General features: G+C 41.0%; 1 protein-coding gene across 2 annotated transcripts in view; it reads left to right on the top strand.

Moving 5' to 3' along the window:
- Positions 1-14,570, top strand: part of LOC143524967 (C-type lectin domain family 4 member E-like) — a 25,247-nt gene extending 10,677 nt beyond the window's left edge. For both annotated transcript variants that reach the window (XM_077018380.1, XM_077018372.1), the window contains 3 exons: positions 12,955-13,097; positions 13,194-13,300; positions 13,401-14,570. In XM_077018380.1, coding sequence (XP_076874495.1) covers positions 12,955-13,097; positions 13,194-13,300; positions 13,401-13,551 — 401 coding nt within the window. In that variant the 3' untranslated portion in view covers positions 13,552-14,570. The remainder of the gene's footprint in view (positions 1-12,954; positions 13,098-13,193; positions 13,301-13,400) is intronic.
- Positions 14,571-15,188: the final 618 nt, after the last annotated feature.

Below are 15,188 nucleotides of genomic sequence, written 5' to 3'. Positions count from 1 at the left end.
ACTATGACTTGTCTACCGTCCTCCCAACAGCTCACTCTCGGAGTTCATTCTAGAATTTGGCGAAGTACTAACTGTTGTTAGCTCTATTTCAAGTTCATTGGTTGTCCTCAGAGACTTTAACATACACATTGACTCAGTTTCTTCCAGCTCCACAGATTTTTTATCATTACTGGACAGTTTTGAGTTACAACAGCATGTCAACTTCCCAACACATAAGCATGGACATACTTTAGACTTAATCTGTTCCTCACCTGGAACTATCACAAATGTATCTGGTCATGACATTGCTATATCGGATCACCTGCTCATTACATCACGTATTACACTACACACTGAACTCCACTCCACTAAATCATCTGTCACTTACCGTAGTCTTTCATCCATTGTTTCAACTACATTTTTCTCTGCCCTGGAATCCACTAAATTTCCCCTCATCACTTCTATTCACAATATTGACGATGCTGTCGCTGTATACAACCAGTCCCTTACTGATACTCTCAATACTCTAGCACCAGTTAAAACACGACTTGTGCCCTCCTCTCACTCATCACCCTGGTTTACTGCTGAACTTCGTGCCCAGAAAACCACTGGTAGGCGCCTTGAGCGTCTATATAGGAAAACTCATCTATCTGTTCACTACCAGGCATATATGGATCACTTGGCCAAATATGCTGCAGATTCGCACGCCCGGTGGCCATTTTTAACATTTTTGACATAGTTCACATTAAAACTAGATATCTCAAGTTGTACATATAGGAAAATTATCATTCATGGCTCAAACTGAAGTAGGCAGTTGGGGGAACATATTAATACACTTCAGTATCATATTCACATAATTTGGTTTATTTTAGAGCCTCTATTGCAGATGCTAATATGCCAGCAATGTCAAAAATGCTGACTTGAACATGACTGGAATGTATATTCACATAGTTATTCAAATGTGGTATCAGAAATTACAATAAATTTCGCTAGGGTCTTTTCTAACAACACAGAAAAAATGGAGCAAATCCATGCAAGCATTGAAAAGTTATTCAGCTTTATCCAAGGTATGTCAAGTGCACCACACCCATGTCTAAATATGCCACACCCGACACACACCATTAGCCAACTAAGCTAACATGCCAACAAATTCCTTACACGAAACCGAGGAGCTACGACAAACAACAATGTTGCACATATTACAGCAAGACCAGAAAATTCCAATGACTAAATTTCATGTCCAAATATGAACGTTATGATATCATATTTATGTCCAATATAGTCCGACAGCATAAGCTAGGTTACCGTAGCCAACTCCGGTAGCATCCGACACGATACAGAGTGCTGCAGCACTCAAACGCTCTAAAACTGTTTATAATCTAACGCTTAGTTAATGTTTAGTATTAGAATATATATTTTGTACAATATCGCTTATGAAAAATTATCCATTGTTACTCACAGTACGTAGAATCGCGTCGTAGCCGGTGTACCATCTCACTTCCGGGTTGGCGAAAATTCCGAAAATTGCTCATATATTCCACACAAAGTAATCCGTTTATGTTCAAAAGTATCCACAATCCGCATAAAAACGAACAAAATAATCCATGGCTGCTTCAGTTTCGCCGAACAGTGTGTTCTGGGGAGCTTAGCTTAGGTTAGCAAAGGGTTAGCTTATGTTGCTATGCTAGCGGCCGAAATTGGAAATGAAGCGCCAGTTTCCGAGGGCTCAATTTAAAAATATACTTGACCAATCATGTCATATGAGGGCTGGTTAGCTTCGGAAGGATGTACACTATTGGTTAGAACAGCTTTCAATCACTTCTGAGGCTTCAGCTTGTCTCTGTGGGGTTATTGGTTCACCCTCTCCCCCTCCCCTTCGCACCTCGCCGGGGGAGAGGTTGTAAAACCTGTCATTCAAAGTCACTACCCCACTTTAGACCAATAAAAAACACTCAAATCAAAGCAGAACCGCTGCAGCTTTGTAATGAGGGATCAAATCAGCGTTAAAAACGCTTCTGTGACGCTTAGGGGGCAGATTTGTCGGAGTGTCTCATTCAGGAAGCGGATTTTGGAAAATTTTGCAGTGAGGTGAGCAAGCTTTTTAAGGTACTTAACCACAACGGATCTACGCTGTTAAGGTCTTAAATTAAAGCCTTATTAGTAAACGATTTTTAGGTGACAAAACATTAAGACATTTCACAACATAAATATGTTTTGTAAACGGATATGTCGGGAGACCCCCTCGCGGGGTGCACTTTTGTGGTCAACTTCAAAGCCGGATATCTCGCGATCGGCTGCACGTAGACGGCTGAAACTCGGTAGGCATGTAGATGGGATAGGAAATTTTGATTTAAGCGCTTTTGTTCGGAGATTCATTAATGTTTAATATGTTTTATATCGCCGTAAAGGAGCTGGGCCCGCCGGCGGGCCCACTAGGGGGCGCTTCTGCATAATAGGGTTAAATAAAGCCCGTACACTTCACTACACATCAGCAATAAACAGCGCTGGCTCTGACCCCAAGCAACTTTTCAAGATTGTTAACAACCTTCTGCGTCCTTCATCATTGTCCCCTTCCCCCACAACTGATCGGTGCAATGAATTTCTTAATTTCTTTAATCAGAAAGTGTCCCTTATTTATCAGGATTTGTTGAAGCACCAGTCACACAATTCCTCTCTCTCCTCTTCCTCCTTGACTACTACCCTGCCCCCTCCTCAGTCTCTCTCCTCCTTTTCAATAGTTAACTCTGATCTTATAGCCAGACATCTCACCAGCGCCAAGTCAACTACCTCAATCCTGGATCCTGTTCCTACATTTCTGCTCAAACAGGGCGTCTCTTCACTTGCTTCCTCTATCTGTCGCATAGTTAATCTCTCTCTCACCTCTGGACACATTCCTGTAGAGTTAAAAACATCTGCCATAACCCCAGTTATCAAAAAACAGAATTTGGACACTACAATTTTAAGCAATTATAGACCGATATCAAACCTCCCATTTCTATCAAAAATACTAGAACGTGTTGTTGCCTCCCAGTTACTCCAGTTCATGTCTTCTAATGATCTCTTCGAGATCTTTCAGTCTGGTTTCCGTGCTCAGCATAGCACAGAGACATCACTCATTTACGTACTTAATGATCTTCTTCTTTCTTCTGACAAAGGCTACGCATCCATTCTTCTACTCCTTGATCTTACTGCTGCCTTTGACACTGTTAATCATACAACTCTCCTCTCACGGCTTGGTGATTTAGGTCTCTCTGGTACAGTCATCTCCTGGTTCACTTCCTATTTATCAAACAGATGTCAATTCGTTCGACTGGGTAACTGCAAATCAGACCTATCCCCTCTTTCTCACGGTGTCCCCCAGGGCTCTGTACTTGGTCCACTGCTATTTACCATCTATATTCTGCCTCTTGGTAACTTGATACGCCAATATGGGTTAAACTTTCACTTCTACGCTGATGACACCCAGCTTTATATTAGTTTTAAACCATCTGGCCCCTTCCCACCTCCATCCATTACCAAGTGTATCAGAGAACTCAACCTATGGTTGCGCTCCAACTTCCTCCAATTAAATGCTCATAAAACCGAGTATCTTGTCATCGGTACTAAATCTGTGGTCCAGTCCCTTGCCAATACATCCCTCTCTGTTGATGATACTCAAATTGACTCATCACCTACAGCCCGTAACCTCGGAGTCTTGTTTGATCCATTTCTGTCGTTTGAACCACATATACGCTCACTTAGTAAATCTGCCTTTTTACAACTTCGCAATATCTCCCGCCTCTGCCCACATCTTTCTCCAAAATCTGCTGAGATCCTGGTACATGCACTCATTACCTCAAAGTTAGATTACTGTAACTCTCTCCTCTATGGGCTTCCCTCTAAATCCCTTCGACCCCTTCAGTCTGTTCAGAATGCTGCTGCTCGTGTTTTATCTCAAACCAGAAAATACGAGCATATAACACCAGTATTAGAACGTCTCCACTGGCTCCCTGTACACCTGCGTATCCAGTATAAACTCCTAGTGCTTACATTTAAAACACTCGCTGGTGCGGCACCCTTATATCTGGCCAACCTCCTCCACCATTATGTCCCACCACGTAGACTGCGTTCCTCTGACACCGGTCTCCTTGTTGTTCCTAGGTATAAGTTAGGCACTATGGGGGGTCGATCATTCAGTGTGGCTGCCCCAACACTTTGGAACTCTCTCCCGCCATCACTCCGTCTCTCTTCATCTCTCAATTCATTCAAAACACAGCTAAAAACTCACCTGTTTTCTCAATATTTTCACCTAAACTCTTCATCCTAGCCCGGCTTCAATTTATTTAATCTGTTGTATTGGTGTTGCCTGTTTTGTATTTTTTTTTTTGTTGTATTGTTTGTTAGTTTGCGTATTTTGGTTTTTGCATCTGGAAAGCGTCCTTGAGCATCTTGAAAGGCGCTATACAAATGGAACTTATTATTATTATTATTATTTTCGACAACCAATCAAAAAAACCAAAACTTACTTGACCAACCAATATAAAGACGTTGTTGGGCAGAAACCCGTAAAAGTGGGTGGGACATTGAAAAACTTGTCGAGTTAATAAAGGCAGAAAAAAAATGTCCAGCATACTGGACGTTTGGAATGAGGGACAGTATATATTATATATATATATATATATATATATATATATATATATATATATATACAGGGTTCATACACTTTTTTGACAATTAATTTCCATGACTTTTCCATTACTTTGAGGCAAATTTTAATGACTATACATTCTCTAAACATGTGTAGACATGAAAAATAAGAAAAAATCCAGGCCAAAATTCCACAGTATATCATAAATTAATGACAAGCCACGTGGTTTAACACTAGAAGTCCCAGAGAAGGGTCTTTCAACACTTCTACCATCGGAACCCAGAGAAGGGTCGAGAGAACTGAAGGATTTTAGCTAAAACCCTATTATCAGCTGCGAGCAGGCACTTTTGTTCTGTAAATAAGGCCATTACTGGCGCACCACAGGAGGGGGCATGCTTCAGCTCACAACTAATTGTTGTTTTTCATTGAGTTTAGCCATTTAGTTAGTTCTATTCAGTTTATTGTATTTTATAATATAAAGGTTATATATATTGAATATAGTTTAGTTTTATCTGAGCAACAAAGCACAAACAATAAATTATTTTTTAATATTTTAAATAGAAAATTAGAAATTTTATAGCCAGGTACATGTGAGTAATGACCAGAAGCATTTGTGTCTAAGTCAGGAGGACTGAAATTTCAGCATGAGAAACATACAAAAGAACAACTGTTATGTTTCCATGCTTTTTTATGTTCCATGCTTTTTATTATTGCCATAAAATTATACAAAAAATACAAGGAATAAAACAATTCCACACATATTTACAATAGGCTGCAGTGCAGGGCTGTGTGTGTGTGTGTGTGTGTGTGTGTGTGTGTGTGTGTGTGTGTGTGTGAGTGGCATGTCCTTCTTGTGTGACTAGCACTTCAGCAGTCACTCAGCAGTCTGTCAGAACATGCCTGGCACTGCCAGGGTATCTCCCTGGTACATTTGCCACACGTGTATCTGTAGCAGTCGACACATCTCACATTTGCACAATTGTTCATGAGTGTTCTCATCAGAGCATTCACATACAACTATCTACCCAGTCTGCCAGTCCCTCATTTGGGGAGAAAGCTACAGTATTGTGGCTATTCCCACTTTAGTGACCCCATTTTGTTTCTCTTTCACTCAGACAATAAAATATTCCAATACAGTGAGGACATGCACCTAAGACAAAAATTTCAGACCCCTCCATGATTAAAAAATTGTCTAAAGTGGGGCATAGCCACAATAGTGTAGCTTTCTCCCCAAATGAGGGAGTGGCAGACTGAGTGGATAATTGTATGTGAGTGCTCTGTTGAGAACATTTCAACTTTATTGTATATATTTCTAAACTTACATCATGTCCTCTGTAGCTGCTACTCTCAGCCAGGCCCTCTGACTGCCTCTCTCACCTTATGCATGTCCCCTGCACAACAATGCAGCTGGGGGATGGGCAGACACACTCAGGACCAGCTTACAGACTTTTGAATGACCTTTTTTGAGGTGGATCAACACAATTAATTTGGTAATTTTTTTCAAAAAATGTTATTTTGAACCCACTTATCTTTTTTAGAAGAAAAACATTACTAACATTACTACATTTCTACCTGAGCCTGCCAAAAGCCAGTGCTGAGGTATTTTGGATCATGAGGCCATCCTTTGTCATGCAGCCACTTCTAGGTAGACGGGGGGATGGGTGATAGTGTGAGCTATGTTGATCCATTGACTCAGACGGAGAAGAAAATACCCTTTCAGAGAAATCTGAACTTTAGCTATTTTGACCAATAATCATGTCACCTTTTGCAGTGAGAAAAAAATCCAAAATTAGTACAAAGGAGGCAGACTTGAGATGTTTTGGAATTATAGTTCAAATAATGTCTGTGTCAGTTTTATAATAAAGAGAAAGATGACTGTAGCCACCTACATGTGGATGAAAATTCATGTCACCACACATTTCACTTACTCTGTTGACTGAGAAGCAAGGATAGAAAAGGTTTCCAGTACACAGCAGGCTTTGGACATGATCCTGGAGGGGCCGTGGGCGGGTGGGGTTCCCTGGTCTTTCTCTGCCTGCCTCTGGCCTCTGGGGCCTTGCTAATAAGTACATTCTGTACATTTATCCTATGTTGCACTTACATAAACACACACACTCACACACACATACATCAGTCATTTGTGCTGTATGTCTTACTTTCTGCTCTTCATTTAGTAGCAGCAGTTGGTGAATCATTTGAGCTGTTTTTTCTGCTCTTCTGTCTTTTCCCTTTTTACTTTCTCTCCCCCTCTTTTCTCTCCTGTCCTGTATGGTTCACCTAACCCCAATTGTTTTTATCACTATTGTACTGTATTATACAGAATTGTTTTCTTTTGATCCTTACATGAAAACAAAGTTGTCCTCCAAAGGTTAAAGGGTGGAGGTGGGCCAAAAAAAAAAGTTTGAAAAGCCCATATGAAGCAATTTTCAAGACTAGGGTCACAAACGTCACACACAACACATTGTTAGTTTTCAGAGAGTAGTGAAAATCTGTAGTAGTGATATCTCTTTTGGTAAGATTTCCTAAATTTCCTATTTTTGTTTGCTGGTTATGGCTGTATTTGGAAGAGACACACTGCAAAATCTTGATCTTGATAAGTTAAAATTGCTCAATAATATTATTCTATTTCAAGTAGCTGAGGGTTTCTTGTATACATTTATGTAAAAACATTTTTACCTATTAGCAGTTTTTCAAAAGACAAAACTACTTAAAATAAGGTTAAAAATATCAGAGCCATTTTGACTAATCAATATGCCACCTATATGCCATTATAATTCAAATATTATGTTTGTGTCAATTTCACATTATTTCAACCTTTCACAAATCAAATCTCAAACATATGGTTCTGTAGATGAGGAGACTTCTTGCAAGAGATCTTGCACAGTCTCATATGGCAGCCAAGGAGGTGCAAGCTTTCAGCAGCAACCACCCATACCTGACACACGCCTCATTTACATAACACTGGAGGCAAGTTCAGCTCTTCTCCCCCCTGCTGATTCCTCAGGCAATGGGCACTTTTGCAAATGAATGGATGTTAATTGGAGCCACCAGAGGTGTCAGTTTGGACTAAGGTTCTTTGGACCCTCTTTTGGGACTTCAGGGGGGTGGTTGAAATTTCAGGGACTTCTAGTGTTAATTGAAAAAAATAAACATTTACCGTATTTTCAATATCAATATAAACCGGTGTTACGACCAACTTTTTTTAATTTTGCGTGGTGCGCGGAGGAGCAGTGGCAACACTGTGGAGTGTTGTGTACGATAAGCTGAGGCAGCACAGCCTCCACTGTAGCCCATCTCAGCAACACAATCGCTCTTTCTCGCGTTGTACGCACGAGTACATCCATGGATTGGATTCATGTCAGAGTGTGAGAGTTGTTGAGCGGGGGGTGGCGGCGAACGTAAGTTGTTGAGCGGGGGGGGGTTGTGGCGAACGTGTATTTCGCGATCAATCGCCAGTGGAGGGCGACATAGATATGCATCTGAGGTAAATAAACTAGATTTTTTTTCTCACCGTGTGAAATCGGAAGTGTGGCGTGTGAGTGTGTGAAGACGGTCAAATGCGTGTGTCACACGCTCAATGCGTGATACTTGAGAGCCCTGAGTACATCGTTAGTATTTTTTCTATACTGTGTTTACGATCAAAACGTATCTAAATCTAGGGTCGCGCTTAACGACGAAAACTGCTTTACGACGGACTTTTCAGTCTCTAACCCCATCGTTAACCAATTGGTTAACCACACAGTGCACATTTTTCACACCCTGTGTCCTTGTCTTTCACAAGCCACAGCTTGTATTTGTCCAACTGAAGCAGCCATTGTTGAATCGGCATTTACCAGCATTACGTTATTTATATCAACGTACAATCTACAGCTCCGCTTGGAGTCCGACGCTAATGCAGTGAACTAACGTGTGAAGTTACGTTAGTGGTCCGCACAATGAAAAAAATGGCTATATTATATATATTTATTTTTTCTTCCGGTTATCAGAACAACATACATTTATTGTCTCAAGCAAATTTCCATGACTTTTCCAAAACATTTGAGTATTTTTTATTTTTCCAAAACTTATCCAGGCCTGGAAATTGCTATTTTCAAATTCCATAACTTTTCCAGGTTTTTCATCATGACCGTACGAACCCTGTATATATTAGTGTTGTCAATAGCAAGCTTGAGCAAAATCCTGGTGAGGACTTTTAATCGCGGCACCTGGAATTGACAGCACTAATATATATATATATATATATATATATATATATATATATATATATATATATATATATATATATATATATTAGTGGTGGGCCGTTAACGGCGGTCGTTATTTGATACTCTTATCGAGCGATATAAAAATTATCGCCGTTAATCTATTCTTAAAGTTGGGGTGGGAACTGGGTCAAAATGGGTCAGCAAACTATGATGACTTTCAACTTGATAGTTTAGCTCGGCTGTATTCCTAACCAAATTGCACAGTAGGGGCGAGAACAAGTTTTCAAACCTGTCAATTACAAATCGTACGTGTTTTTACATGGATGCAGCCATGAAGTCGCCAGGTTTGCTTCATGGAAAATTCATTTTTATGAACGTAAAGTGGTACCGGAGCGGAGCTCGGAGCGGTCGTTTTCTGCATGGTCCTAGCGCTAGATTCGGCGCTATTTAAATATTTATTTTTAACCGTTAAAAATGCAGAGGACCAAAACCAGCTTTTGAAAAAGTCCCCCCCAAATTACGTCCGTGAGGTTAAATGTACTAAATGTCGGCTTACATTTCAAATATCATGTTTAGCTGAATAAACATGTTATCAACCCATTTTAATGTACAGTATGTAGGCTTACAAATTCATGTTTAACTGAATAAACCGTTGAACACGAATAACCTACATTTTATTGAGCATTTTTTTCTTCAAGTATCAAAGTAGAACAGCTTCCTCAATCACTCATTGATGCATTTTTGAAACAGGAGATGAGCCCCTGGTCTAATGCACCCTCTGTATTAAGAAACCCCATCTCAAAAACGGACTTTTAGTCATTACTTGGGTAGCACGCATATGAGCCATTTTAATATAGATTAATCTAGATTAATTTCAAGATTTCAGTGAGATTAATCTAGAAAAAAAAATTAATCCATGCCCACCCCTAATATATATATATATTACACACAAGTTGGGAAGTGTATGGAAAACTAAGGTTAGGGATATATGGTAGGTAAAGGGGGGGCTAGTAAGCACAGTCACTGAGGGGATGTGTGTAAGGGGTAGCTGGAGGAGGGGCATGAATGTGTTGCAGAGTTCAGAAGGGAGACAGCCGTCGGAAAGAAGCTGCTCCTGAACCTCCTGGTTCAGGGACGGAGAGCCCTGTATCTTCTCCCAGATGGTAGAAGGGCAAACGGTCTGTGGCTGGGGTGAGAGCTGTCCAGGGTAATTTTGTGAGTCTTCCACAGGCATCTCTTGCGATGTATGGTCTCAATGGTGGGAAGTGAGGAGGCGGTGATGCGCTGGGCCATTTTCACGACTCCCTGGAGTGACTTCCCGCAGTGCAGCTGCCATACCATAATGAGATGCAGTTGGTGAGGATGCTCTCAATAGTGCAGCCGTAAAAGTTCACCAGGATCTGAGGGGATAGCTGAGCCTTCCTCAGTCTCCTCAGAAAGAAGAGTCTTTGGTGTGCCTTTTTAATAAGGGTTGAGGTTGAAGGTCCAAGAGAGGTCCTCGGAAATGTGGACACCAAGGAACTTAAAGCTGGTGACACACTCAACCTCCACCCCATGGATATGGATGGGGATGTGTGCTCCACCTTTAGTTTTCCTAAAGTCTACAATAAGTTCCTACATGTCTCTCATTAACTGTAGTGCTAGACGCACTTTTATCTGTGCTTAATAAAAGCCACTGAAGTGTATTATCTTGTCTCGGCATCCTGCCTTCCCATCGCCATTACAATTTTAGATCAGACATTTTCACAAAACAAAAATATAAATAAAACCAGAGATGTTTTACAATAATGCAACACTAAAATTGTAACGTGTGGTGGAGGAGGCAGGCACAACGACGATTACGGTGAACATGTATTTTTATGTGAAACACACAGGTGAAATCCAGCACGGTAGCGCAAGCACATACACTGACAACTCACGCTGGCACGAACTCAAGACAAAGACGAGCACAAGACACACGCGAATGCACATTAAATCAACACAGACCCTCGTGATCTCGAGACAAGGCACAGGTGCGACTACGAACACGCTCACGGACAACCCACACCCACGGAAGTACATACATGGACATAACGACACGCAGACAATGTAGCTGCACGCCCACAGGGAAGGGCCTGGAGCTGTCACCATAACAAAAATCTGATTTCCATTATTTAATTTTCAAATAATTTTCTCTCTGTGACTTTCATACTTTTTTGGCCAAAACATTATTTGGCTAATTATTTTAACAAGTTTTGGATAGTTCAAGTTGGCAGTTTCTGCATGATTTCAAATTCAGTGGTGTGACGCCAGAGGCGTCAGGTCAGAATAAGATCAGGAATCATGTGGCAGTGCAGCATCTTAATTTCCATCAGTGAAGTTACACACAAAAAGCACCACAGGAAAAGCAGTCTCTTAAACTGAAGCTCCAGGTGCTCCAGAACAAGTGAAGCTCGACCGGTTAAGCACTCAAAGTTTCAATGGCGAGTAGCGTTGTCAAAGCAAGATTCCCATGGTCAGTGCTTCACTCCTCTAGGCTCAATGTGCAGCACTGGATGGTGAAACCTGCAGGCTTAAATGTGGTGAATAATTAAAGGGGAAAATGTGCAACAGGTGAGAAAGGCGTGTCAATAGGAGGGGAACAGTGAATGAGGGAGTGACAAGGAGCGCATGTGTGTGTGTGTGTGTGTGTGTGTGTGTGTTTGTGTTGTGTTTGTGTATGTGTGTGTGTGTGTGTCCTTTGTCAATAGAAGGGGGACAGTGAACGCGGGGCCTGGCTCATAAGTAGTAAAGACTCCAACAGGACTTGTTCAGAACTCTGCAGGACATCGCTTGATCCCTGCACAGTAAAAAAAAAGAATAGCAGTTCACCTTGGTGGGCGTTGTCCTAGTAATTTTTGTGCGTGAGACATACAAGGTGTGGCATGTGAGTGTGGAAACTGCATGTGTCTAGCATGCAACGCGTGAGAAGTGATTGGGTCCAATCAGATTTCAATGGGGTCCAAGGAAAAAAGGTAGACAACTCCACAAAATAGACCAGGGTCAGAACCAGAAAGGCAACAGGCAGAGGTACAAAAGGATACTTCACAAAGCATTTTGCAAAACTTCACAATGAACCACTGGGACTGCCTGGCTTAAGTAGGCAAATAAATTAGCGAAGAAAAATGCTGAGGAGAGAAGTTTCTAGTACAGTGGTACCTTGAATTACAAACAGCTCCACTTACGAATTTTTCGAGTTCCAAACATTGGTTTGAACAATTTTTTTTCTTGCGTTCCCAGTTGTAGTTCTCGGTTGTAGTTGAGTTCCCAGATGCTGCTGGTAGTTGGCACATCGTTCTCATTCCCACAGTGCCCTCTCATTCGTGAATCACGTTCTTCTCATGTGTTTGCATTTGTAAAGTGCTGTATCTACGCTTCGTACAGTACCAGTCTGTAGCCTACCTGTACAGTACGTATCCCTTCGTCCCTCCGTCTCTCCTCAGCCGCTCTCTGTTAGCTGGGCTCATCTGTCGCCAAGGTAAGATTACACCATATTTTATAAATTTTTTTACTGTATTTTGTACATTTTTCTTTTATGTATTTATTTTGTTGTGTAATTTTAAGTTTTACATGGGTGTTTCTAAATTAAAAACTTATTTTTTCATAATTTAGGAATTTTTCAGGGTTGGAACGAACTAATCCCATTTTTATTATTTTAAATGCGGAAAATTCATTCAAGTTACGAACTTTTCTACTTACGAACATGGCTCTGGAACGAATTAAATTGATAACTCAAGGTTCCACTGTATTCTGGAAATGAAGACCTCTGGTGGAAAGAGGGCAAATTAGCATCTATCCTGTTATTTCCTGTAAGTGTTTACAGGAAAATACTAGCAGCACAGAAGTGTCTGATCTACTTGTGCTAGTGCAACCTACACTACAACACCAACAGATCAGCATCACTGCAGTGCTAAGAATGATCCACCACCCAAAAAATACCTGCAATAATACATGCATTAACACCTGCTGTGGGGGTCCTGACCATTGAAGGACAGGGTGAAATGGGGCTAAAAAAGTATGCAGATGAACAGATGGACTACGGTCTGTAGTGTAGAACTACAAAGTGCTATGATATTGGAAATGGTGTCTATATTCTTTTTGAATTAAATCCTACAATACATACAGATACTCATGCCAGACAAGGATGGTTATACTTCAGCTCCAGACTTTACTACATCTCTACTGAAAAGAAGCCCTGGATTGAGAGCAGACAGGACTGCAGAGAGAGAGGAGCAGACCTGGTGATCATAAACAGCAGAGAGGAACAGGTGAGAGAGAGAGAGAGAGAGAGAGAGAGAGAGAGAGAGAGAGAGAGAGAGAGTTTGATTACGAGATTTTCATTTATGTTATGTTAAAAATGACAGGAGTTCTTAAGTAAACATTTAAGCAGCAGGACTGCTTGGATTGGTCTGACTGACAGAGACTCAGAGGGGGTATGGAAATGGGTGGATGGTACAGCACTGACCACTGGGTAAGAGAAAACTGAACTGACCTTTTTTATGGTGCATATACTAGTAGTTTATCTTCAATATTGTCATGAACATACTGGAACCTCTGATTCTCTATTTCAGCTACTGGAGCAGTGGGGAACCCAATAGTCTCAGTGGGGATGAAGACTGTGTTATTGATGACTTTACGTCCAATACTATATGGAACTGGGCTGATTATCCTTGCACTCGCAATTTTATTTGGATCTGTGAGAAGTTAACTAAGTCTACATAATACCGACTGAAACTCAATCTTTATTTTCATTTTGGAAAGTGTAAAATAACTTGACATGTCTACAAGTTGAATGCACGGAGATGGTTTATTATGATGTATAGACATACACACACACACTGTGGTGGAATTTTTTCATGATTTCCCTTTATGCCAGGCTTTCTTAGTATATATTAAACACATTAGATGTATATGTTAGGGCTCTTTCCATATATGTGTGTTAATCATGGCACTGAATCCTCATGACTTCAGTAGGCCTCAGAAGTGTATTGTCTTCTCCCTGGATGGCCTCGGCTCAGTCCTAATCTGATGTTCCTCTGATGTTCCTAAACTGACCTCACTGGAGGCGCCAGCCGGTCCCCCCTACTCTCAACTTGGAAGGGGCCACGGTGACACTCAGTCCATCATGCCATCACGAGGATGCTGAGCGTAGATGGGGCATGCGAGGAGAGAGGCCAATATGCATCTGTCAAATCATGTGTTAATTATGTCATGTATTGTCCAATCATATTTAGTTAATCACCTCATGTTCACCTCGTGGACACCGTGTGTGCTTATGATTAAAGTATATAAGAAAAAATTCCCTGGGGGAATTTAGCTCTCTGTAGCAGTTTGTAACAGGGGTCTCTGGAACTAATCCATACTTGCTTAATATATCCATACTTGCTTAATACATTAATTTTACTCTATTATCTTACCCAACTGCTTCTGACTTTTATTGTGCTTACCATTTAAGAGTTTCAGAAATTCAACCACAAAACACACACACACTTATACACCCAACACACACACACACAAACATGTAGCGCTCGGATATATTATAAGGAAAAAGAAATGCCAACCACATTGATTTATGTCAGGGGTACTCAACTGGCGGACCGCGGTCCGGATGCGGACAAATTTAGTTGAGTACGCCTGATTTATGTTGATTATACATTTATTTCATAATCAGTAATGCATTGTTTAAGAAAAAATAAGTTACGTGAGAATATTGAGATATCTCTTTAAGAATGATGAACAGGTTGATGGGAAGCGATGCTCGGGGGGGGGGTGCGTAGAAAGAAAGCAAGCGAAAAGTTGGTTGAAAACTGAATACGCTGTATTACCGAGCCGGGGGATTTAACAGAATAAAGTTGCACAAAACAAGAAGACATACGTGTTTCATTTGAGGATGCAACATAAATTTTGGTGTTTCTGCCTGGTAGAAAAAAAAAAGCAAAAGTGTTCAGCCAAGAAAAGTTTTTAAGTAGAGCACAGCGACACTGGGGTAAAAACAGAAGAAAAAAACGCTAGCAAAGTAAGCGACCATTCCCGCAAAGAAAAATTAAAAGCTAAAATAAAATATCTGACGAAGAAACGGACACTCATCCCTCCAAACTGTGAAACTGCCGAAGGTCAAGCATCATGGACAGTGAGTGGGAATCTTTGTTAACCGATATTGAGAAAAAGCTAGTTACACTGTCACTGGAAGAGCTAAATGCCGTAAGCGAAGTGCTAGGCTTGGAGCTGAGTGAAGAGGTAAGATTATCATGTCGGTTAATAAGAAGGAGAATGCTTGGTCACGGTGCATGGGGACGGTGCATGAATGGTGGAGGCGTTTATACTTTCGCGAGCGTCACTGCAGTGTTCTCCGAAACAAT

Source organism: Brachyhypopomus gauderio, chromosome 1 (assembly GCF_052324685.1).
Source record: "Brachyhypopomus gauderio isolate BG-103 chromosome 1, BGAUD_0.2, whole genome shotgun sequence".
NCBI classification, from domain to species: domain Eukaryota; kingdom Metazoa; phylum Chordata; class Actinopteri; order Gymnotiformes; family Hypopomidae; genus Brachyhypopomus; species Brachyhypopomus gauderio.
The sequence above is the reverse complement of the archived record's forward strand: the minus strand, read 5'-3'. Positions and strand labels throughout refer to the sequence as shown.